Source organism: Callithrix jacchus, chromosome 4 (genome assembly GCF_049354715.1).
Source record: "Callithrix jacchus isolate 240 chromosome 4, calJac240_pri, whole genome shotgun sequence".
Lineage (NCBI taxonomy): Eukaryota > Metazoa > Chordata > Mammalia > Primates > Cebidae > Callithrix > Callithrix jacchus.
In genome coordinates, this window is record NC_133505.1 from 36,989,897 (window position 1) to 37,014,246 (window position 24,350).

Here is a 24,350-nt window from a genome sequence, read left to right on the forward strand (position 1 = left end):
CCGCCGGCACGACGTCACCGCGCAGCTCTGCCCTTCCCTCCCCACGCCCCCTCCCGCCCGGCGGCGGCCAATCACCGCGCCTCCTGGAGGCTCCTCTGATTCTGCCTCTCCGCCCACCGCACGCTGTCCCGGGCCCTCCTGCGGCGCCCTCTGGTGCGGGATGCGGGCACAGCAGGGAAGGGAGGAGCCGGGGAGCGCCAGGGCCAGTAAAACGAGTCTAGCAAGTGTCACAAGACGGAATTTAAAGCTGGAAGGGAATTTCGAGGTCATCTAGTGCAACCTCCTCATCTCCCATTGAAGAAACTTAGTCCTAGAAAAGATAAGTGACTTGCAGTGACGAGTCTGGAGGGACTCTTAACCCAGTGCTAGGTCCACTAGAGGAGATCATACCGCCTGTACTTTTCAAAAAAGGGCTTTCCGCTTTCAAGAGGCTTCTACAACTGGAAACTTACGGTCTTAGACTTCTTAACCTTTCTTCCCATGTGCTTACGTAATACGCTTATTCACCTAAAATAGGTAACATCTTCTCTATAGTTGTAGACAATTCTGTTCTCACTTCTTAACCCAGGTCTTTAAGACCTGAAAGGGACCTATTATCCCAACCTGGCGCTTGAGATGTACCACAAAATGCTACCTAGCAGCTGGGAGGCAATCTGGTGGAAGAAGTTGGCTTTCATCTGGCGATGAACAAAACTTGACTCAGGTATATGACCAATGCCTCCTCTCCATCATCATTAAAGCTTACCCCGCCCCTCCCCTTTGAGGACACCTTCTATAGGCCACAAGCTCCTCAGGCCACACCCTAGCTATCTGGATGTGTGATTTTTTTCTTGAGACACAATTTCACTCTGTTGCCCCTGCCTGCCTGCAATTGTGCAATCAGCTCACTGCAACCTCCGTCTCCGGGATTCAAGCGATTCTCCTGCCTCAGCTTTCCAAGTAGCTGGGATTACAGGCACCCGCCACCATACCCAGCTAATTTTTGTATTTTTAGTAGAGACAGAGTTTCACCATGTCAGCCAGGCTTGTCTTGAACTGTTGACCTCACGTGAACCGCCGGCCTCAGCCTCCCAAAGTGAACCATCTCACCCAGTCTGGATGTGAATTGTTGTTGTTGTTGTTGTTGAGACCGGTTGGCTCTCTGTTGCCCCGGCTGGCGTGCACTGGCACGATCACTGTAGCCTCTACCTCCCTCGAGTGATCCTCCCACCTCAACCTCTTGAGTAGCTGGGACTACAGGGGTGCACCACCACAACCGGCTAATTTTTTGTGTTTTTAGTAGAGACCGGTTTTCGCCATGTTGCCCAGGCTGGTCTTAACTCCTGAACTCAAGTTATCCTCCCACCTTAGCCTCCCAAACTGCTGGGATTACAGATGTGAGCCACCATGCCTCGGAGGGATGAATGATTTTTTTTTTTTTTTCATTCTGTCTGCTTCTCTCTTTTTCTTTTTTTCTTCTACGTTTTGAAATGATTGTGCATTATACTTCTAACTTAGATGTCAACCTCCTTGCCTTCTGAGATTGAGGTCAAAATGGACTGTGGAAATCAAAGACCCTCTCCTAACATTTTTGCAACTATCTGGGGGTTTATATTCTCTTAAATATTTATGTCTCTGTTTCTGCTTTTGCCAGGCTGTTGCTGTACCACGGTTCACAAGCCTGGAAAGGAAACTCAGCTCTCCCTGAGGACTGCCTGCACCTCTTCCCACACAAAATATTCATGAGTACAAAGACATTAGGGTCCTCTGGGCCCTGGAGCAGGTCATATGATAGATAGCAAACAGTTTAAACTTACCCATCAGAAGTTTTTCTTCCCTTTTTTATTTTTTGAGACAGAGTTTTGCTCTTGTTGCCCAGGCTGGAGTGCAATGGCACAATCTCTGCTCACTGCAACCTCCGCCTCCCGGGTTCAAGCGATTCTCCTGACTCAGCCTCCCAAGTAGCTGGGATTACAGGCACCTGACACCACACCCAGCTAATTTTGTATTTTTAGTAGAGACAGGGTTTCTCCATGTCTCAGGTGAACTGCAAATCTCAGATGATCTGCCTCTCAGAGTGCTGGGATTATAGGCGTGAGCCACTGCTCCTGGTCAGAAGTTTTTAAAAGTCCTTTTCACACCCCTAGCTGAGGTTTTCTAACTGGCCCTGCACCCGCTAGCCTCCTCCAGAATCACCACCTCTCCTTCCCGCCCACCATTCTCTCCTGTGTCCCACCCTCACTGGAGGAAACACAAATTCCTCTGGCTTTTCAGACAGAAAGAGAAAGAGACACTTTAACCTTATCTCTTTGTTGCTTAAGTTCCGTCCTTCCCAGGGAAACAGATACACCAGCCAAATCTCCTAATGATGCCTATCCTATAGCTCTAGTTTATACAGATCACTGGGCACTCAGGTTGTGACTCAGCTTATATCCCAGTGTTAAGGTCCCTACAGATGACTTTGTTGTCCACAAAATAGTTCATTTTGGCTGCTACCAAGGTCCTAGAATATACTGCTTCTTCTTCTATTCCATTTTTGGAATCCTGAGTTTATTCTCCATGCTTCCATTCTAATTCTTTTGACTGTTCACCTCTACAAAGTAGGGAGAGGTACTAGACACAGAAGGTCACATATTGTAATGTGTGTAATGATTTCCTACAAGAGAACACTTTTCAGCAATAAGGAACAAACGAGATACACAGACATACACGTTGTATGTACAACATTGATGGATTTCAAAAACATTGTGTGGCACAAAAGAAAAAAGACACAGAAGGCTACATACTATGTAATTTCATTACATGAATTCCTGGAGCAGGAAAACTAATCTGTCATGACAAAAAGATTAGTGGCTGCCCATGTAGAAAACTTAAATAAAAGTGGCACAAAAATATTTTATCAAGGTGATGGAAATGTTTCATGTGTTAATTAGGTGTTGATTAGGATGGTAGTTACCTGGTGTATAAATTCCTCAAAACACACAGAACTGTATATCTAAAAGCTGTGCCTTTTATTGTATCTAAGTATAGCTTAATAAAAAATAAATATGGCTGGGCGTGCTGGCTCACACCTGTAATCCCAGCACTTTGGGAGACTGAAGCGGGTGCATCATGAGGTCAGGAGTTCAAGACCAGCCCGGCCAAGGTGGTAAAACCCCATCTCTACTAAAAATACAAAAAAACTAGCCAGGCATGGTAGTGTGCGCCTGTAACTCCAGCTACTCTGGTGGCTGAGACAGGAGAATTGCTTGAACATAGGAGGCAGAGGTTGTGGTGAGCAGAGATCACACCACTGCACTCCAGCCTAGGTGACAGAGCAAGACTCCATCTCAAAAAAAAGAACGTACGACCTCACGTAGGCCTTTATTTCTACTTCTTGACCTAACTTCCACAGTACTCCACGGGTTTCTGGAGCGTATAACATGTTTTATTCTGTACTTTAGTATTTAGGGAAATTCTCTCTTCCATGCCTCTCCAGATGTGATCAGATGCCTGATTCATCTTGCAAATCAAGATGACACCAGGAAGTGTCACCTGGTAGTAGGAATAGCCATTGTCTTATTTATTGAATGAATTAGTGCTACATATTCCTACAACTTTTAAGCTTGAAACTTGCATTCGCCCACAAATTCTATTTCAGACTCATCCTTGCTGCTTTTGCAAATAAATGCAGCTGACAGAATCATTTGCAAATGAAGCAGTGTATCTTACACAATAAACACTTATCTCAGAGGTGAACGAATCCAGAATGCTTTCTCTCTTCAGGATGCAAGATGTCTTAGTTTTGGTGATTGTTTTACTTTGTTTCCCTTGATGTCTTCTTGTTGACTTACAGGCCACTATTGGCAAGATATGTGCGTCTATGGCCCTGGGGATTTAAAGTGGCTGTATATATCTTGTAGCATGTTCACTAACAAGTTAAAGTTGGAGACCTACCCACTTACTGTGGAATGCCTAGAACTGAGGATTCGAGAGAAAACTCTGAACCAGAGTGAATTCCCTGTGGAAACAGACTGGTATCTGCTCCAAGAGTAAAAGCTACTTCAAAGAAAATATAAAATATCAACAATAAAAAAAACTAATAACTCTTATTTTGGAACATGTGTCCTACTTTCCTCATGGGTCTTGCCTAGGACACATGGCAGACCTGGGGACCACCTGTGAGCCTGCGGGAAGAACATCCCAGGTCACTATGAACACGGAAGGCGTGAAAGTTCAACTGACTGCAGTTGGCACCTTAGCCATGAGTGGCTGTTTCTTAACTCCTCATGTAACTCCTACTCTAACCCATTCTAATCACAGTCTTAAATATTACATTATGTGTATTGTAAAATGCCCTAATTAAGGAGTGTCCCTTCAGAAATTAGTGGTTTTCCCAGTCTTCCTTATTGAAAGAGGGATCCAGCTTTTTTGTTTGTTTTTTAGGCAGGGGCTCATTTTGTCACCCAGGCTACAGTGCAGTGGCATGACCTCAGCTCACTGCAGCCTCGACCTCCTGGGCTCACGCCATCCTCCCACCTCAGTCCCCAAGTAGCTGGGACTACAGGTGCATGCCATCATGCCCTGCTAATTTTTTTGTACTTTTTTGTAGAGATGGGGTCTCGCCATGTTGCCTAGCTAGGCTGTCAGCTGTTTGATATGTAAGTAAGGACAGAAAGTCACCTTAAAGCAGAATAGTTCCTTCTTGCTGTGCCAAGAACTACTAAATGATTGAACACTTTTTTAAGTATAGAGCCATGAGCCTTAGTATTCTGGGGAAAAGGTTTAACCAAGCTCTTTGAATTTTGAGAGCTTTGTGAAAATTGGTCTCACCTCTTAATGGAAGAATTGGCCTCCAAGAAGCAGCCAGCGGAACACTGTCTTCCCGGGGCTCGAGCCTGTTTGTAAAAGATGATCTGCTAGCAGAATGTAACCCTCAGCCATTACTTTGCCTTAAAAACCTAACTTGCTTTGAAAACCTAATGTATTTATAGCAGCATTATTCACAATAGCCAAAAGGTGGAAGCAACCCAAATGGACAAATGGATAAACAGAATGTGGTACACATACATTCGATAGAATATGATCCATCCTGAAAAAGAATTCTGACACGTGCCACCACATGGATGAACCTTGAAAACATTGTTACGTGCAATAAGCCAGACATTAAAGATCACATATTATATGGTTCCATTTATATGAAATGTCCAGAATAAACAAATCTACAGAGACCGAATGGTGGCTGCCAGGGGATGGGAGGAGAAGGGGAATGGGGAGTTATTATTCAATGGGTACAAAGTTTCAGTTTGGAAAGATGAAAACTTCTGGAGATGGATGGTGGTGATGGTAGCCAACAACATGAATATACTTAATGCCACTGAACTGTTCATTAAATCAATAAAGATGCTCATCAATAGAGAAGGGACTGATTTTTAAATTTGCGTGATAAACCTTACCCGTGTTTACTGTGCTTTTCCTAGTCACCTCTCCATAACTTGCCTCCCTCAATCTCCTTTGAGATGAAGGTCACAGGTGTTAAAGCCTGAGTTCTAAGCCACCTCTATGAGAGTCACTCATTTTTCCCTGGGTATCTTCTGGGTCTGGGTATGTACACGTTAATAAATGTCAGCTTTTCTCTCGTTAATGTTTTCCATTATGGTGGGGGAGGGCACTAAAAACTCCGAAGGGTATAGGAAAAAATGTTTTTTTCTAACCTACAGAACTGTCAGAGGACTTCAGCCCTAGCAGTGATCCCAAATGAGAAGCCCAGTCTTTATTGCTGATCCTATTTAAAATATTTTCAAAAAGATGACATGATGATTTGGCAGTGAAAAGGGTACAGAAAACAAATCAGCAGAGCCAAAATTTGAGTTTAGTGGAGCCCATATTTGTTTTTAGAGAAATGACCACAAATCCATATTTTCTTGCATATGAATTGTAAAGAAATGACCAGTTTATTTCATTTATAACAATCTTGTGTGTAAATAAAATAACTTTGATTTTTAATTTTTATTTATTATTTTTGAGACAGAGTCTTGCTCTGTCACCCAGGCTGGAGTGCAGTGGTGTAATCTCGGCTCACTGCAACCTCCGCCTCCTGGGTTCAAGTGATTCTCCTGCCTCTCCTCCCGAGTAGCTGGGACTACAGGCACTGCCACCACACCCAGCTAATTTTTTGTATTTTTAGCAAAGACAGGGTTTTGCCATGTTGCCCAGGCTGGTTTTGAACTCCTGAGCTCAGGCAGTCTGCATGCCTTGGCCACCCAAAGTGCTGGGATTACAGGTGTGAACCATTGCGCCTGGTCAGTGTGATTTTTTTAAAAAAGTGTCTAAATGAAGCAAGAGCAGGGGTTGGCCAGATAAATAGTTCTGCCTCTGAAGGCCATCCTATCTTTGTCCCAGCAATTCGCCTCTCCCATTGTAGTGCAAAAGCAGCCAAAAGGGAACCAGTGAGCTTGGCTACCTCTCATTAAGCATTATTTAAATCCAAGGTGGTTGGATTTGGACCATGAGCTATAGTTTGCAAATCCCTGGTCTAAAAGGGCCCCTATAAATTTTTAAAATAAAAATTATAAGTGGTTAAACAAAGTATTGTCATAGTTTAATTGGCAAGGTTTTATATTTCTTAGTGGTACAAGAAATTATGGAACTTACATTTAGTAGAATTTTAGATTGAATGACATACAGTGTGTATGTCCGTAAGGGGCATAGCATCACACAATAAGGCTTGATGAGAATGAATAGAAGTTAGCAGTTAGATAATGCTTCTAAGGTTTTGGGCAGCATTGTTAAACTCAGTTTGGTAGGGCAGCATATAACATGGCATGCAGAACTTGATGAAGCTTGATTAAGAAGATCTGGATTTAGGGTGTGATGAGGGAGCTCAGGACAAAATGAAAGCATCAGCATACATTCATATGTTTAAAAGGCTCCTGGTGGTATGAGCTCACAAGGGGTCTCCTGATCTGCAGGTTGCAAAGATCCATGGGGGAAGTGTGGTTTCATGAGTGGGGTTGCACCACTCACACTCACCACTTCCCTTGGCTGGGAGCAGGGGTTCCTTTGGACCCAGGCTGTTCCCAATTGGGTCATCACCCCACCCTTTTCTTTGTTCTCTGTGGGTCCAGTTGTTTTCCTAATCAGTCCCAATGCAAGAACCTGGATATTTCAGTTGAAGGTGCTAAATTCACTCGCCACTTTCATTCCTCTCCATGAGCACTGCAGCTGCTTCTAATCAGCTATCTTGGCCCCTCTGCCTTTCAAGTAACTTTCTAAAGGCAAAACTGACCATGCCAATCCTATGCTTAAAATTCTTTCATTGTCTCCTAATTTTAATAAAATCCAAATTCTTTACAGTGACCTAAAATCCCTGCCTAAACTTACTTATGACTACCACACTAGCCATGTATTTGCAACAGGGAACAGTATCAACCTCCAAGGAGGTGAAAATTGGTTCTGGAGGAATAGAGAGGGGATAAGTCTTACTTTTTCCAATGTGTAAGGAACAGGCATAGAGCATATATAATAAATATGGAATTAAAATCTTATAGAGGGGGGACAATTAAAAAAAGAGTGTGAAGAAAAATTGAGAATCCACCTAACCTAATCTCAGGGCTACCATGTTGCTAGGGGCTACCGTATTGCGTAGCACTGGTCTTACCTCTAAGTCCTGTAAGACCAGTGCTACGCAATACGGTAGCCCCTAGCAACGTGTGGCTACTGAACGCTTGCAATGTACCTAGTGCAAAAGGAAAAGCAAAGTTTTAATTTTGCTTAAATAGAAATTTAATAGCCATATGTGGCTAGTGGCTGTGATATCAGACAGCACAGCTCTACACACATGCTATCTGTATCTATCCATGCTAGAGTCAGGATACTTTGCTAGAAATAACAAAAATTCAGAATAGATTACACCTAAGTCCAGATAAGAGAGAATCCAGGGTTGGCTAATTCAACAGATTCGAAGCCATTATCATGGATCCAGGGTCTTTCCATCACCCTTCACTGCCATCCCAGGTGCATCAGCACTACCCTAAGATTGTTTTCCTGATAGTCACAGTATGTCTGCCACAGTACCAGGCATCACATCTAAAACTAATGCTCAGTATGAGACTGCAGCTGTCTCTTTTTTTGTTCCTCCTTTTAAAAATGAGAAAACATCACCTCACATCTTGTTAGCCAGAATTTTATCAGATGTCTTCACTGATCACTGGCAACAAGAATGGGATTACTACACATGACTCAGATGCTATGAAAGCCATTCCCTGGAACTGAATATAGTGCTGGTCCCCAAAACATATGGCTAGAGGAGGAAGGCTGATCAAGCCAGGCCTTGTAGGAAAGTAGGGACTTGCACAGCTTGTATTAAGGAGGGAAGAGTGAAAGCAGAACTTCACCCTCTGTTCTAGGTAGAACTAAGCTGAACTAGTTCAGAATATCCCTGTGCCAGTGGTTTTCAGAGTGTTGTTATCCAGAAACTTTTTAGAGAATTGAAAATCGTCAGGTTCCACCCAAAACTTATTGAATCAAACTCAGGATGGTGCACAAGAATCTGTGTTTCAACAAGCCTTCTAGGAGATTCTGATACACCCTAGTTTGAAAACATTGCCCTATTCCAGTGGTTTTCAATTGTGTGTGTGTGGGGGGGGACAATTTTGTCCCTAGGGAACATTTGGCAATGTCTAGAGACATTTTGGTTGTCACCACTGTAGTGCAGGGTGCCTCTGGCATCTAGCAGTAGAGGTCAGGACAACGTGCAAGACAGTCTCCCACAGCAAAGATGCGTCCAGCCCCAAATGGCAATAGTGCCAAGGTTGAGAAACCACGGGGCAGAAGAAGCTCCTTTATAGTGGCTTCAGCCCACCTGGCTCTCCACCCAGGTTTCAGGTCTTTGAACCTGGTTAACGCAAGGATTAGCATCTGTCAAGCACCTTCAGAGCAGAAGAGATGTCAGATTGCCTTTGCCCACAGTCTGATCAACTTCCTTCTAAGCAATCAGCCTTCTAGTGGTCAACTCAGTCAGATCAGTCCCTGGGGTCACTTAAGTATCAGGACACAATGATTATTTCAGGACAAAAAAAAAAATCTTATAAGGAACACAGTCAATATACACATTGGCTGGCTTTTGTGAGGGCCTAATTCCTCTATCTTAGAAAGTTGACAGGTTGTTTGGATCAAGCAAACCTTTTCCATGCTTTTTCGTTGTTGATTTGTTTTTGTTGTTTTTGAGACAGAATTTCACTTTGTTGCCCAAGCTGGTGTGCCATGGTACAATCTCAGCTCACTTGAACCTCTGCCTCCTGGGTTCAAGCGATTCTCCTGCCCCAGCCTCCTGAGTAGTTGGGATTATAGGCATGTGCCACCATACCCAGCTAATTTTTGTATCTTTAGTAAAGACAGGGTTTCTCCATGTCGGTCAGGCTGATATCAATCTCCCAACCTCAGCTGATCCTCCCGCCTCAGCCTCCCAAAGTGCTGGAATTACAGGTGTGAGCCACCACGCCCAGCCTGATGCTTAGGAATCTTTCTGTTCAATTGAGTCTCTACCACCACCTTTAGCTCTCTCTCATGGGGCCAGGAAATGGAGATCAAGCATCTAGTTCTAACTAACATTTTCTAGACAAGACAGAAGCAAGGAACCTTACATTGCCTATGGATATAATTTCTAAGAGAGTTTGAAGTTACAGAAAGCAGCGAATCATATCATAGTAGGCAATGCCACTATCAGTTCAGCTCAAACCCACCTCATATTAAACCTATTTTCCGAGGGTTTTGTATCACAGCTTGTTCTACCATGATCACCACATGAGCTCTTCTGACACTTACCTAATATAACACACTTCCAGGAACAGATGTGCTGGTGAAGTTTATTTACATTAATGTTCTCTTATGTCAATCACAGGTAAGCCCTGGATGCTAGTTTTCATATACAGAATCCAGTACCTTCCTGGGAGAACTACTTTTTTCCCTAAACAAAAGAAGACACAATTAATATGATAACTGGGGAGCTTAATGAACATCTTGCTTCACTTTGGGGTGTCATCTGGAATTTCTGAGTCAACTGTATCCAGCGGCTGCCAGTGGCAATTCATGAGGGAGTCGTAGAGTTCTTCACTTTTCACCATAAACTCTTGGTTTGATTCCTCAATATTCAAATGAAGATGTGGATCTGCAGAAGTCAATAATGGATATGAAAGAAATAGAGTTTTACAGAACACATATTAGAAAGGTTTTAGAAAGCATTTGCAGGAAGTACCGCAGATAGTAAATGTTAAAATTCTTAAATTGCATATTTCCTTTCAATAAGACTTGAAAATAGAAATTTAAGCTATAAAAGTAGTAGTGTTGGCCAGGCATGGTGGCTCACACGTAATCCCAGCACTTTGGGAGGCAGAGGTGGGTGAATCACCGGAAGTCAGGAGTTCAAGATCAGCCTGGCCAACATGGTCTCTACTATAAATACAAAAATTAGCTGGGCATGGTGGCAGATGGCTGTAATCCCAGCTACTCAGGAGGCTGAGGCAGGAGAACAGATTGAACCAGGGAGTCAAATGTTGCAGTGAGCTGAGATTGCACCACTGCACTCCAGCCTGGAGACAAAGTGAGACTCTGTATCAAAAAAAAAAAAAAAAAAATTAAAAAAAGTAATAGAATCAACAGACTTAACGAGCATCTGACCTTGACAGAAGAGATGGTGAAATAATAATGGACAGATTTGAGATGCTTCAGAGGTGGCTTCAACTTAGGAGGAAAGAAGAAAAGGAAAATCAAGAACCACTGCCATGTTCCTGGCATGAGCCAGGTAGATACAATGCTAAACAGTGAGCCAAGCCAAGGGCCCCGAGGACAGGGGTTTATAAAAATAAACATGCTATTTTAACTGCTCAGTTAACAGATTCATGTTAGTGAATAAATTTTACATAGCAACTAATTCAGAAACACAGGATGACTTGGCCTTCTATCTCTGAAACATGGAACCCTATGAGGAGGTGGTATTATGTTATAGCAAACGTATTAGACCTGGATTTTCAGCCCAAGTTGCCAGGCTTCCAGAGCTTGCCAAGGCTTTCAAGGTCATTAATTTTTTTAATGTAACCTGTTTTTGTCCTCTTCTTGTACTGAATGTAAAGGAAGAAGCCTTTTGTGTTTTCCTTTGTAATTTTTCCAAGCCTCAGTTCCTTGAGGATCATAATTTGCTTCCTAACACTCATATGGGTTCACGCTATTCATCTGTAGTGCAATGGGACTAAATCTTGGCCCCACAAAATTCTTCTGTTAAAAGCCTAAACCCCACAATGTGAAGGCATTTGGAGATGAGGACCGGGAGGTCAGATGAGGTCATATGGGTTGGTTGCTGGTATGATAGAAGTAGTGCCCCCATAAAAAGAGACAGCAGGCTGAGCACAGCAGTTCACACCTGTAACCCCAACACTTTGGGAAGCTAAGGCCAGCGGATCACTTATGTCTTGGAGTTTGAGATCAGCCTGGGCAACATACTGAGACCCCATCATCACAAAATATAAAAATAAATTTTAAAAGAAGATAAAGCAGAGAACTTGCTCACATTCTCTTCTACAAGGCATGCAAAAAGAGGTCAAATGTGGAAACAGGAAGAAGGCTGCTGTCTGCAAGCCAAGAAGGGAGCCCTCACCAGAAATCAAATTAGCCTGGATATTGGATTTCCATCCTCCAGAACTGCAAGAATATAAATTTCTGTTTAAACCACCCATTCTGTGGTATTTTGCTACAGTAGCCCCAGAAGACTAATGCAATACCCTTCTATATTTATCATTTTGGAACCAAAATGGTCAAATCAGCCTTAGGCATCATATAAATTTCATGAGCTACTTCTCATTTTTCTTCACTGGAATCACTGGTGACTGTGTTGTCTGATTCTTACACTTTAGAGCTTCCCAACCTTTCTGAACCATCTTTCCCTTGAGGATTTCTGATCATAAAAGTAGAAGTTTCCCTTTTTTTCCCCCAAAACATTCTGAAATTTTCTTAATACACTTCTGCCCCCAGTTCCTTTCCTTCACCATTGTTACAGGCAGTTGTTTGCTAAAGGGTCCCTGACCGCATGCCCCTAGTGGGGAGAGAGGTGTCAGAATCATGTGCTTATGAGCATGCTCTCTACTTAACTTGCAGCCAAGAGAACAGATAAGGTGTGGTTAGCTCCAAACCCTGGATGATATGATCTCTGCCCTTCCAGTGATGTTGACCAAAACTATAATAGAAGAAGCCTATACAGGACAAACTAATTATGTCTTCCCTAAACCTGTGCATCTTTTAGACCAACACTGTCCAACACTAGCCACATGCAGCTATTGAGTGAGCATTGCTAGCCTTGACTAAGATGTGATGTAAGGATAAAATACACACCACATTGAAAGCAGAATGGTGGTTGCCTGAGGGAAGGGAGAGTGAGGAGTTACTGTTATTTAATGGGTATGGAGTTTGAGGTTATAAAATGAAGAGTTCTGGAGATGAATAATGATGGTTACACAAAACTATGAATGTACTTAATACCACTGATACATTTAAAAGTCTATTGCTTCTCAGCCTTTTGGCTAAGACCAAATGTGATACATTGACAAGTCAAGATGATAAATTTTATGTTATGCATATTTCATTCACCACAATTAAAAAAATTTTAAATCTGCTTTAAGGTACAATCTGAATAGCCCTCAAAATAAGAATCCCCCACAATCTGCAGGTGAGGGGGCAGCCATAAAAGAAAAAAAAATAGAAAAAATATACACTGTATTTCAAAGACTTGATGTAAAATGAAAGTGATTAATTTTTATATTGATTGCATGTTGGAATAATACCTTGGATATTGTCTTAGATTGGGCTGCTAACAACATATCAGAGACTGAGTAGTTTATAACAACACAGTTATTTCTCACAGTTTTAGAAGCCAGAAGTCCAAGATCAAGATGTCAGCATGGTTGGGTTCTGGTGAGGACCCTCTTCTGGGCTGCACACTGCCCAGAAGTCATATCTTCACATGGGAGAGGGCAGGGAGAGGAATCAAGCTCCCTTGTGACTCTTGTAAGGTTACCAATTCCATTCATAAGGACTCTACCCTGATGACCTCACCTAATCCTAATCACCTCTCTAAAGACCCACATCCTAAAACTATCGCATTGGGTGTGAGGGTTTCAACATATGAATTTGGCAAGGGAAAAGAACGCAAATTCAGTCCATCACAGATATTAGGTTAAGTAAGAAACATTATTGGGCCGGGCATGGTGGCTCATGCCTGTAATCCCAGCACTTTGGCAGGCCGAGGCAGGTAGATCACTAGGTCAAGAGATCGAGACCATCCTGGTCAACATGGTGAAACCCCATCTCTACTAAAAATACAAAAAATTAGCTGGGCATGGTGGTGTGTGCCTGTAATACCAGCTACTCAGGAGGCTGAGGCAGGAGAATTGCCTGAATCCAGGAGTTGGGGGTTGCGGTGAGCCGAGATCATGCCATTGCACTCCAGCCTGGGTAACAAGAGAGAAACTGTCTCAAAAAAAAAAAAAAAGAAAGAAAGAAACATTATTAATTTCACCAGTCTCTTGAGTTGGTTCTTTAATTTGGTTACTAAAAAAATTTAAACTACCTACATAAATAGCTTTGTGTTTCACATTATCTATTCTTTAATTTCTAAATGTTCCAAACTGACAGAAAAAAACTATGTATTTATCATGTACAACATTTCTTTTTTGTTTTTTTTTTTTGCTTTTTGAAACGTAACATTTCAAGTATACATTCATTGGTGAATCATCAAAAGCACTACTTCACAGTTATTTTTCATTTTTGTAGTGGAAACACTGAATGTCCTCTATGTATTTTTCTTTATTTTTCCTTTTTCCTTCTCTTTAAGACTAGTCAAATGCAGCAGTAAGAAGCAGGGAAAGAGTAGAACAAAAAGTTCAATACACAATTGACTCAACAACCAGTTGCGATAACTCACTACCTTCGAACTAGTCTGTATTTTTCAATATATTTCTTCATTAATTATAGTCACCATGCTGAACAATATATCTTTCTCTTTTTTCTTTGATGGGGGGTTGGTGGGGGGGGACTGGAGTCTCACCCTGTTGCCCAGGCTGGAGTGCAGTGGCACAATCTCAGCTCACTGCAACCTCCACCTCCTGGGTTCAAGTGATTCTCCCACCTCAGCCTCCCAAGTAGCTGGGACTACAAGCAGGCACGCCATCATGCCTGGCTAATTTCTGTATTTTTAGTAGAGACAGGATTTCACCATGTTGGCCAGGCTGCTCTTGAACTCCTGACCTCAAGTGATCCATCCACCTCGGCCTCCCAAAGTGCCGGGATTACAGACATGAGCCACCATGCACCCGGTCATTTTTTGCTATTTGCATGAAGAATGCCAGTGGTATTTTAATAGAGAGTGCATTGAATCTGGCTGGGCAAAGTGGCTCCTGCCTGTAATCCCAGCACTTTGGGAGGCCAAAGCAGATGGATCACCTGAGGTCAGGAGTTCAAGAACAGCCTGGTCAACATGGAGAAGCCCTAGCTCTACTAAAAATACAAAAATTAGCCAGGCATTTGGCACCCGCCTGTAGTCCCCGCTACTTGAGAGGCTGAGGCAGAAGAATTGCTTGAACCCAGGAAGCGGAGGTTGCAGTGAGCCAAGACTGCGCCACTGTGCTCCAGCCTGGTGACAGAGCAAGACTCCGTCTCAAAAAATATATATATATATTTTCAAATTCTATTTGTTGTAACATCAAACACAGATATAAAAGTCTCCAGCGTATAGGACCTCCAACCTACAATGTTAATTAAAACAGGAGGGAAATTCGCTGATGAAATCATTGGAAACTTTCAGGTGTGATTCTTTGGAGGAGAACATGGGGGCAGAAGCAAAGTCAATTATTTTTTAGGAGTTTCATTGGATTTTAAAAACCTTTTCTTTCAAAGTTGTTAACTGAAATGTCAGGAATGAGTTACATTGTTCACTGATCCCTTCCCCAAACAAAGAACTTGCTACTTGGAGGCCCCTGATCAATCACTAGAGATTGAAGCGCAAGAAAAGAAACATTGTTGACTGGAGATGCTGTTCCTAGACCTCCACAGGCTTTGCAAGTATCTTGGCAAATATAGTTAAATAAAATATAAAAACAAAGATTGTAGTTGTCTTGCTTCTTCTCACTGTCTGCGTTTCAGATGTAATGAGATGAAAATCACTAGTTTATGACAATCTTATATAGTTGAGTTTTATAAGAATGACTTAGAAATGCTTCCCAATAAAAAAGAAAGAAATCAAAGTCCAATAAAGACCCAGAAGAGAATAGAAATTACTAAAAGTTACAGGTTTTAAAAATTTAGTTTCAAGATATTTATCTGAAAAATCATAGATCAATGTAGATAAAAATTAACATTGTCCTTCCGTATTAGCATTTGGTATTAGCACTTGACAAATACTTAAATGTTGAATGTCTGATGAGAATTTACTTCCCAATTAGATTTTTTAGTTGTTTATTTTCACATTTCTTGAGGCAAGCGGTACAGAATGTAGTGGCCAAGGTCATGGCGCAGGAGTGGTTTGAAACCCTGCTTCTCTACTTACTGTGTGTCTGACCATGGGCAAATTACTGATCAAAAGTACACGTCAGACTGGCAGAACTCTTGTTCATGTTCGAAACCAAAGGTTGGTAAACTTTTTCTGTAAAGGACCAGATAGTAAATAGTTTTAACTTTTGGGCCATATGGTATGTATCATAACTGCTCAGCTCTACTTCTGAAGCACAAAAGCACCATAGATAACAAGAAAAAAATGAATTGTGGCTGCCTTCCCATCAAACGGTACATACAAAAGCTGGGATGGGTCATAGTTTGCCAACCCCTGATCTGGAATACACCTGAATGTGGTGCATAGCCTTCATTACCTTTCTTGTAAAATTGTCTCAAATTGAAGCTGGAGGTCCTTTCTTCCCCTCTGAGATTCCTTCTTCCACTCTCCCCCCCCACACATTTTCTATCTGCAGCTTTATTCTGGTGGCAACCCAAAAGGTCAAGGCTGGGCTCCATCCCGCAGCACAGCAGGATATTGGCACAGACTCAACCCTCCCAGGTTCTCAGAATGGAGCTCATACAAAGCTAAGCCTCTTGATGATACTGCCAACCTCACAGAGCTCAGTGCTTAGTATATTTTGTTTTTTGAGATAGGGCCTTGTTCTGTCATCCAGGATAGAGTGCAGTGGCACAATCTCAGCTCACTACAACCTCTAGCTCCCTGGATCAAGTGATCCATCCATCCCAGCATCTGAAGTAGCTGGGACCACAGGCACAAGTCACCAAGTCTGGCTAAATTTTGTATTTTTTGTAAAGATGGGGTTTCACCATGTTGCCCAGGCTGGTCTTGAACTGGGCTCAAGGGATCTTCCTGTCTCGGCCTCTCAAAGTGCTGGGATTACAGGCATGAACCACCATGCTTGGCCAAGTAATTAGTTTTTAATGGAAAATGAGTCTGTATCTTTTAAGATCTTTGGAAAGATATCCATTCTTCTTCCCTCACGGCAGCTAACACAATGTCCTACACCCAGTAAGTATTTGTTGATGTTAGTGTGAGGTCATGGCAACTGTGACTTTATCCCTTTGTACATTAGTTTGGTGAAGACCTGGCTTTCTAGTTCCAGAAGCAGAACTGAAGCAAATTCCTTTTCTTTTCGGGAAACAGACCTTTCGCAAAGAGACACGGATTCTCAAAGGAAAACAAACCTGTCTTCCTGAGACTCATAGGGGAGTGATTGGGGAGGTGCTGGAATCCTCGGGGGAAATTATGGGTTATGGTTTCTTTCTGTTCTAGATAAGGGTTGGGCACAGGCAGATCCTGAGAAAAGTGGAGTCCTTTATTGCCCAGTGGGAGATGGCATTTCCAGGAGCAGTCCTGGTTGGTGCAATGGTGGCTGGTTGTCCTGTTTCTTTAGGCTCTTATAGGGAGATAGCCAGGGTGGCTCCCTAAAGAAAACAGCTGGGTGGAATCCTTATCCTTATCAACATGGCTAGATCACAGGGGCTGGTGGCCTTATCCTATCAGGGCAACCAGTGATTTCACCATGTCACCAACTACTCCTTTAGAAACCAACCGCATTGTTACATTTCAAGCATAACACTAGTGCCCAAATCCATTCTGCCATATTATAACTCAACTGCATCAGCAAGTTTATTGCTAAAAACCTAGAGTCTCAAATACTTTATGAGACAGCCTGAGGATGTAAGAAAGTAAGTCTAATTTCACCATAGCATTTACTTGGCTGTGTGTACGTGCACACGCCACGTCCCGGGAACGAGGAAATTTCCCTCAAAAAGCTCTAATCAATTCACTTTAGTAATTTCTTGTTTGTTTCACTCTGATACTGAGTTTTCTTCTCATTCAAACATTCATTTATTCATTGAAATATTAGAAATATTAGTCAAGTGTCCTCTATGTATCTATCCATTGTCCTAGGTACTGTGGATACCACTGTAAATAAAACATGTAAAACACTTGCCTTCGTGAAGTTTATATGCAAGAGTCTGACAAAGAAATATGCAAGTGAAATATGCAAATGTCAGATGTTGCTAAGTGCAATGGAGATCAATGAAGTAGGGAGGGTGGTGAGAGAGCTGCAGAGATGTAGACTGGTTGGGGGGTTGCTGTGAGCAGCGGGACTCAATCCCTCCCAACCTGGCCCCTGTCACTCATTCAGACTAGTGCATCCCTCCAGAGAGCCACCCTCGATCATCCTGGGCCTTCACAGAGGCTACCCTCCTGCCCTTGTCCCTACTCACTTAGGCGACCCCTCCTCACACCGCAGGGCTCAGCACACTGGCCTCCAGAGAGCCCCACTTCTTCCCTCACCAGCGCTGACCTGAGGCCCAGGTCACTGTTCTCTGGCCCCACTTCACCTGGTGCTTCTCACGCTGAAGGAGCTTCATGGCTGGGGGGCCTTCCTGAAGAGGCTATGGGCTCATGGAGTGTAGGGTATGTCTGTTTCCTCTGTGTCCATTACATAATCTCAACCACATGAGGAAGGAAAAACCCTACAAGGAAAGGAAAATATTCTCTCCCTTCTCAATGGTTGACATCAACCATTGAGAGATGAAAGAAAAGGAATTAAATATGTTGCATGTAGATATTAGGAGATCTTCAAAATCCAAAAGCTATTTCAGATTTTGAAATTACAAATGATTGAAAACCACCATGGCACGTTAAACCTATGTAACAAACCTGCACAATCTACACATGTACCCCAGAACTTAAGAGTACAATAAATATAGAAAAAGAAACTACAAATGAAAATGCTGTTGAAGCGTTGTACCAGTTTAAATAGCTGGGAAACAAAATATCAATCTCTATAATCCATCTAGACAAAAGCACTTACTTTTTAAAAGAGGAAGATGTTTTGGGGACCAAAAGAGAGAAAACCTCTGTGAAAGATCCCCAGCCATGATTGGCCCTGCTTTGCTCTGAGCTCATGAAAAGCCTTTGTGATGTCATAACAGACAGGCCTATATAAGGCCCTGGCTGGGTCATGGTTTTTGGTCTGAGAAATCCCTGGAAGCTTTTTTGGTGACCTGTGGACTCAGACCAGCTTAGCGATTACGAGTTGTTTGGCGGGGTGGGGGGAGTTTTTGTGGGAGGGGCGTTGTTGTGTTTTTTAGTTAGTATAGTTAATATAGTTGGTACTGTTTCTTAGCATTTTAGTGTTCTTTGGGATAGTTAGTATTGTTAATATTTTAGCGTAGTCCATAGAGTTAGAGTAGTTATTTGTATATAGTTAGTGTAGACAAAGTAGGCACCATGAGGCAGGGCTTGGCCTCCACCTCACCTGCCCTGCGGCCACCTTATTATCAAATACTAAACTTTATAGGCCGTGGTGCCTTTGGGGAGGTCACGCTGGCCCGCCACTTAATGACTGGCATCCGGGTGGCGGTGAAAACAATCAACAGAACCAGCTTCCTCTCTAGCCACAGAGAGATGACTGTTTTACAGTCGGTCCGCCACGGCAACATCATTAACCTTTACCAAATGATTAACAGCAGAGAGGCGTGCCATTTCATTATGGAGTATGCCGCAGGAGGAAGCCTGGCCAACTGGCTTGACCACCACATAGTGGAGGAGGAGGAGGCCCGAGGCAAGTTCCAACAAATGCTGTCCGCCGTGAGCTACCTCCACCGCCGAAGCATCGCTCACCGAGATCTTAAACCTGACAACATGTTGTTAGATGGCAACGGGAACATAAAAATTGCAGATTTTGGATCAGCCATAACTTTTTATGAGGGGCAGAGGCTGAGAGCAGGTCATGGGACCCTCCCCTACATGGCCCCAGAACTCTTTGGGGCCCAGGGCTATGAATGTCCCGCCATGGACATATGGAGCCTAGGCGTCACGTTATACCAGATGGTGTCCAACAGTCTGCCCTTCTTCGCAGTGAGTCGTTTCCAACTGATATCCCTCATTCTATCTGGCCAGTATGTTATTCGGCACTATTTCTCAGAAGGCCTAAAAAGCCTAATTAAAAACCTTTTAATATCTAATCCCAATGAGCGGCCGACAGCAGACAAAGTCTTGAGGGACCCGTGGGTGAACAACGGCCAGGACTTGCCTCCAGCGACGTATGAAGAGCCGATTGAAGACCACCCGAACTGTGAGACCATAAGGCTCTTGGTGGCCATGGGATTGAAGCCAGAAAACATCGTAAAGGCAATTGAAGACCATGTCTTTAATTATCCCATGGCCACCTACCGTATTGTAGATGGAGAAAAAAAGCCATCCATTACCACTCCACAGTCTCTTGCTCCTGGGGATCCTACATGTTTAGTCACTGAGATTTCCAGTTCACCTGCCGGCCTTCACAGGAAGTCAGACCCCCAGCATGCCCCCACGGCCTCCCTGACCATCGAGCGCAATTGTGGAGATGTAGAAAACTTGGCACGGCAAACCCTCCAGTGTGACCGTGTGGCCTCCTCCACTGTAAGCGCCATAGGCGGTGGTGGTGCTTTAGAAACCTTGGCAGAGCAAGTCCCCCAGCGTGACCTCGTGTCTGCAGCCTCCAGCAAGTGCTCCACCGGCAGTGAAAATTTAGAAACTTTGGCTCAACCAGCCCTCCCGCATAACATGGCCGCCTCCACTCAGATCACCACCCAGAGCACCGTGGCTCAACAACCAGGACACGAAGGCAGCATCCTCCAAGCTGGGCAGCCCGAGGCTGTGTTGGCCCGGCCAAGAAGAGGCTGGAGCTGCCGCAGGGCTGCCCGAAGGTGCATTGCCATAATAAGGAGATTCTGTTGCTGCCTCTGTCCACCCAAGAGGCAGAGTAAGAGGGCCCACCCAAGAGAAAAAGTAAGTAGGTGGGCGGTGAAGCCGCACTTCTTGCATTTTACTATATTTATTCTGTCTTTATTAGTATTGTTTTAATTGGCAAATCTCTGGGGCCGGAGAGTGGCAGAGGGAGGGAATGGGGGGTATTGGTCAAAGGACCAAAGTCTAGACAGGAGGAAGAGGTTTTGACTCTAGTGCACAGCAGGGTGACCAGAGTCAATAAGAATGTATTGCATTTTGCAAAACATGTTCATGTCAAATGTCTCTGCATTTAGATTGGAGAGGACGAAGGCCCGAAACCTGAGATGCCCAGGAGCAACGTTGGAGCCTGCAGCACTTTATATAAAAAAATATAAAAATAAATGTATCATTCTGATAAATGACCATTTCTTGCTTCTTGCAAATTTTGTAGTAGCATTGGAAAGGTGGCACGTGGGTTGCAGACACTCTGCTGCTTTGTGCCCTCCCTGCACAGGACCGGGGCTAAGAGAAGGGCAAGGCATGAGGCAAAGGAAAAGCAGATGTACTAGCACCTGCCTTAGTTGAAAGAAAAGCGGGGATAATGAAAGGATGGAGGAGGATGTGGAAGAGAGCAAGAAAAAGATAGAGCTAAACCAGAGTCTAAACCTGGCCCAGAGTGGAGACGGTCTATAAAGATCATGCAGTTTACCCCCGTGCAATACCTAGTGGTGGCATATGATCCAAACTGGTGGGTCACTGTCTTACACTACTACTATTGTGGCTATAGGAGTATCAGGTAAAAATGAACAAAAACAAACCTTTTTGCCAATCAAAATATGTCACTGGAAGGCAAGAGGTGTGGCACAAGTTCTTATATCTTCCCAGCTGCCCTGTTCCTTTGTTGGGGAGAAATCTGCTCCAAAAACTACAAGTAAAAATTTCTTTTAAGCCTAAAGATAACAAGACTTTAGGTTTTAAGTAACCAAAGACTATGGTATTAGCCTTCACAGTGGCAATTATTTGCTAGGAATATTTCTTACACCAGAAATCATCCCTCGCTTCGGTCTACCTGCCACCATCCAGTTGGACAATGGTCCAGCATTTACTGCCCAAGTAGTCCAGCTGGTTGCTGAGTCCCTCAACATCTAGATACTACACATCCCTTACCATCCTCAGTCATCGGGTAAAGTTGAACAGGCCAATGGCATCCTCAAAGACCATTTGGCCAAACTTGCTATTGAGGTAAAACTCTCTTGGCCCATACTCCTACCCCTTGCCCTGGCCTATATCCGGACCATCCCATGGGGGCTAACGGGCCTGAGCCCCTTTGAATTGCTGTACAGCCGGCCTTTCCTGGTTTCCTATAATCTCCCTGCGCGACCACCACCACTGGCCTCCTACCTTTTGTTTCTCTCTCTCCTCTGCCAAGCACTCAGGGAGCATGCCAATTGCACTCTCCCTGTCATTCCAGGACCAGAGGACCTCCACCCGGCAGCACCTCACCAGCTGGGTGACAGCGTTCTCCTCCAAGAGCTCAAACCAGGATCCTTGCAACCCAGGAATCCTGGACTGAGGGCCCCACCACCAGGACTCATAATCTTGCACAGGCAAACTGCCAAACAGGCAGCTGTCAGTCTACTGTCTCCATCCTCATCCCACATGGTAAAAGCGCCATACTCGGTCGCAATCATGGGTTTCACTTTCAGCATGGGCTGTGTTTTCTATATGACCAAACCAAGGACTACTGTCATTGGTGGAACACACCACCTATGGGGGGTGCCCATACAGCTCTTGTGTTATTCACAAGCCACAGCCTCCAAGCTGTCCCAACCACATGCTCGCTTACTTCAGCAATGGTTCCTTAGCCCTCAACATCTGTGACCCCGGCACAGCTGTTAGGATACAGGAGTGTCTGGTAAAGTCTGTGAAGATTATACCTGGAGCCACCCTCAGGGAACATGGCTAATATTTCGGTCCTATACCTGCATTGTCTCTGAAGCAATAGAACAGCTCAGTTCTGTAAGCCATACAATCCTGTAAAATGAAGCCATCCTAACTAACCAATTCAAACCCTCAGATGACACCTCTCAGTCTTTCTCTTGGTTGACTCTAGTACAGCAGGGAGCCAACATGTTAAATTTAACTAAAGATATGAATATCACCAACTGCTTTATATGTGCCTCTCTCAGCAACCCCCCCTTTAGCTGCAGTTCCCCTCAGGTCCGGGTTCAATCTGTCACAATCACCTATGGGACCCGGCACCATCTTAACAGATATCCCCTTGTTCCAAGTACACCCTCAAAATCTCTCTCTCTGCCATGAGACAGCCAGCAGCTCCAGTCCCAGCTATAACACCACAGTAAAGGTACAATCCTCCCTCTACGCACCACCAAGAGGATATTTCTGGTGTAATGGAACCTTACCTAAAATTATTAATGCCTCCTTCCCTTTCCCTTGCGTGCCTGTCACCTTGGTCCTGCAGTTAGAGGTATATGGACAGGCCGAACTTCTATCCCTCCTTCCACCCTCCCCTAATCACCAAGACAGATGAGCAGTCTTCCTCCCAAAGGTCGTTGGTCTCTCTCTAGCATCCTCTCTGGTGGCAGCCGAGCTGGGTAACAGCGCCCTAGGCTACAGTGTCACCTCAGCCACTCAACTAGAGGACAAGCTTTGTGTGGCTATCGAAGCATCAGCTGCCTCCCTGGCCTCCCTCCAGCAACTCAAAAACGTAACTACTAGTAGCCTACTGTTGACTGGAAGCCTTACTGATGACATAAACAGTCAATTGACAAGTACTTGTATGTTACATGCGTTGTATACTGTATTCTTACAACAAAGTAAGCCAGAGAAGAGAAAATGTTATTAAGAAAATCATAAGGAAGAGAAGATACATTTACAGTACTATGCTGTATTTATCAGTAATACAAGTTTGTTGTGGTCTGTTTACAAGATGAATCATCTGTTGAAAGGGCGATGACTGCAGTTCAGACCTCAGTCTATGGTACAGATCAAGCAATTCAACTTTTTCTTGTAATGACATGACTTCCCTCTGCTTTTTGGGAGCACATCCAGCATCACTAGTGATATTTCCTATGCATTCCATTGGGTTAGGAAGGGTTTACGGTATTGCACCAAACATGATGAAAATACACAAGAACTTCAAGAGATCACCTTTTAGTGTGATAGAAAATTGACCAGGGAGAGAAACTGCTCACGGGGAAATGATTAGCATCACACTTCATATTTTATTATTACTATTATTTTTAGATGAAGTCTCGCTCTGTCACCCAGGCTAGAGTGCAGTGGCTTTATCTCCATCACTGCAACCTCTGCCTCCTGGGTTTAAGCTATGCCTCCCAAGTAGCTGGGATTACAGGTATGCACCAGGATGCCCAGGTAATTTTTGTATTTTTAGAGGAGATGAGGTTTCGCCATTTTGGCCACGCTGCTTTCGAACTCCTGGCCTCAAGTGATACACAAACCTTGGTCTCCCAAAATGCTGCATGCAGCATTTTAAGAGAATACTTGCAACACTTAAGCTCACGGCGATAGCAACAGGAAATGGCTATGAAATTATTGCAGTAGTATGGCATTACTACAGTTAATTTTATGCAGTTATAATTCAATACTGCATTTTTACATTTGTTTATATATTTCTCTCGACTACAAATGGCATCATATACAGCCTATAAGTGTATGCACAAGTTTTGATGAATTTTAACTTTTTATAATAAATTTGTGTATATTTTATAGTGGTAAATTATAAAACAGACTAGTATCTACATATATTTTCTGAATTCATGACATACATTACAATTTCTTAATGTTTCCAATATTTCTAGGCTGTGTTCATTGAGTTTTTTCAAATAATTGCAAATCTCAAAAAACATTTCCAATATATTTCCTGGAAAAAATCTGCAAATAAACGGATCCACAAAGTTAAAACACATGCTCAGGAGCACTGTACCTATTTTACATCCTGATCAGGATGCCTTATTTAAAACATACTTACTTTATGTTAAAACGCACGCTCTGAATGAAAAGACCACCCAAATAGGCTTTGTGTGAGCAACATGGCTGTTTATTCACCCGGGGGCGGGCAGGC

At 43.5% G+C, this 24,350-nt stretch overlaps 2 protein-coding genes across 12 annotated transcripts in view; one reads left to right on the forward strand and one right to left on the reverse strand.

Moving 5' to 3' along the window:
• Positions 1–9,810: 9,810 nt before the first annotated feature.
• Positions 9,811–24,350, reverse strand: part of LOC128931945 (putative uncharacterized protein C6orf52) — a 29,603-nt gene continuing 15,063 nt past the window's right edge. For 3 of the 11 annotated variants that reach the window (XM_078368625.1, XM_078368624.1, XM_078368623.1), the window contains one exon: positions 9,811–10,126. In XM_078368625.1, the coding sequence (XP_078224751.1) occupies positions 9,984–10,126 (143 nt within the window). In that variant the 3' untranslated portion in view covers positions 9,811–9,983. Of the gene's footprint in view, positions 10,127–10,635; positions 10,699–13,365; positions 13,478–15,547; positions 15,644–24,350 lie in introns of those variants that run through there. The other 8 variants (XM_078368626.1, XM_078368622.1, XR_013533939.1 and 5 more) reach the window with 7 other exon arrangements.
• LOC144582279 (serine/threonine-protein kinase MARK2-like) lies at positions 18,764–20,664 on the forward strand. Its single transcript, XM_078370530.1, has 2 exons — positions 18,764–20,305; positions 20,560–20,664. Exons 1-2 carry the CDS (start codon positions 18,764–18,766, stop codon positions 20,638–20,640), a joined length of 1,623 nt encoding a protein of 540 aa, XP_078226656.1. The 3' UTR covers positions 20,641–20,664.

Coding starts and splice junctions, on each gene's coding strand:
- LOC144582279 (XM_078370530.1), top strand. CDS start 18,764: ATGAGGCAGGGCTTGGCCTCCACCTCACCTGCCCTGCGGCCACCTTAT. Junction 20,306..20,559: donor GGGCCCACCCAAGAGAAAAA/GTAAGTAGGTGG, acceptor CTCTGCATTTAG/ATTGGAGAGGACGAAGGCCC.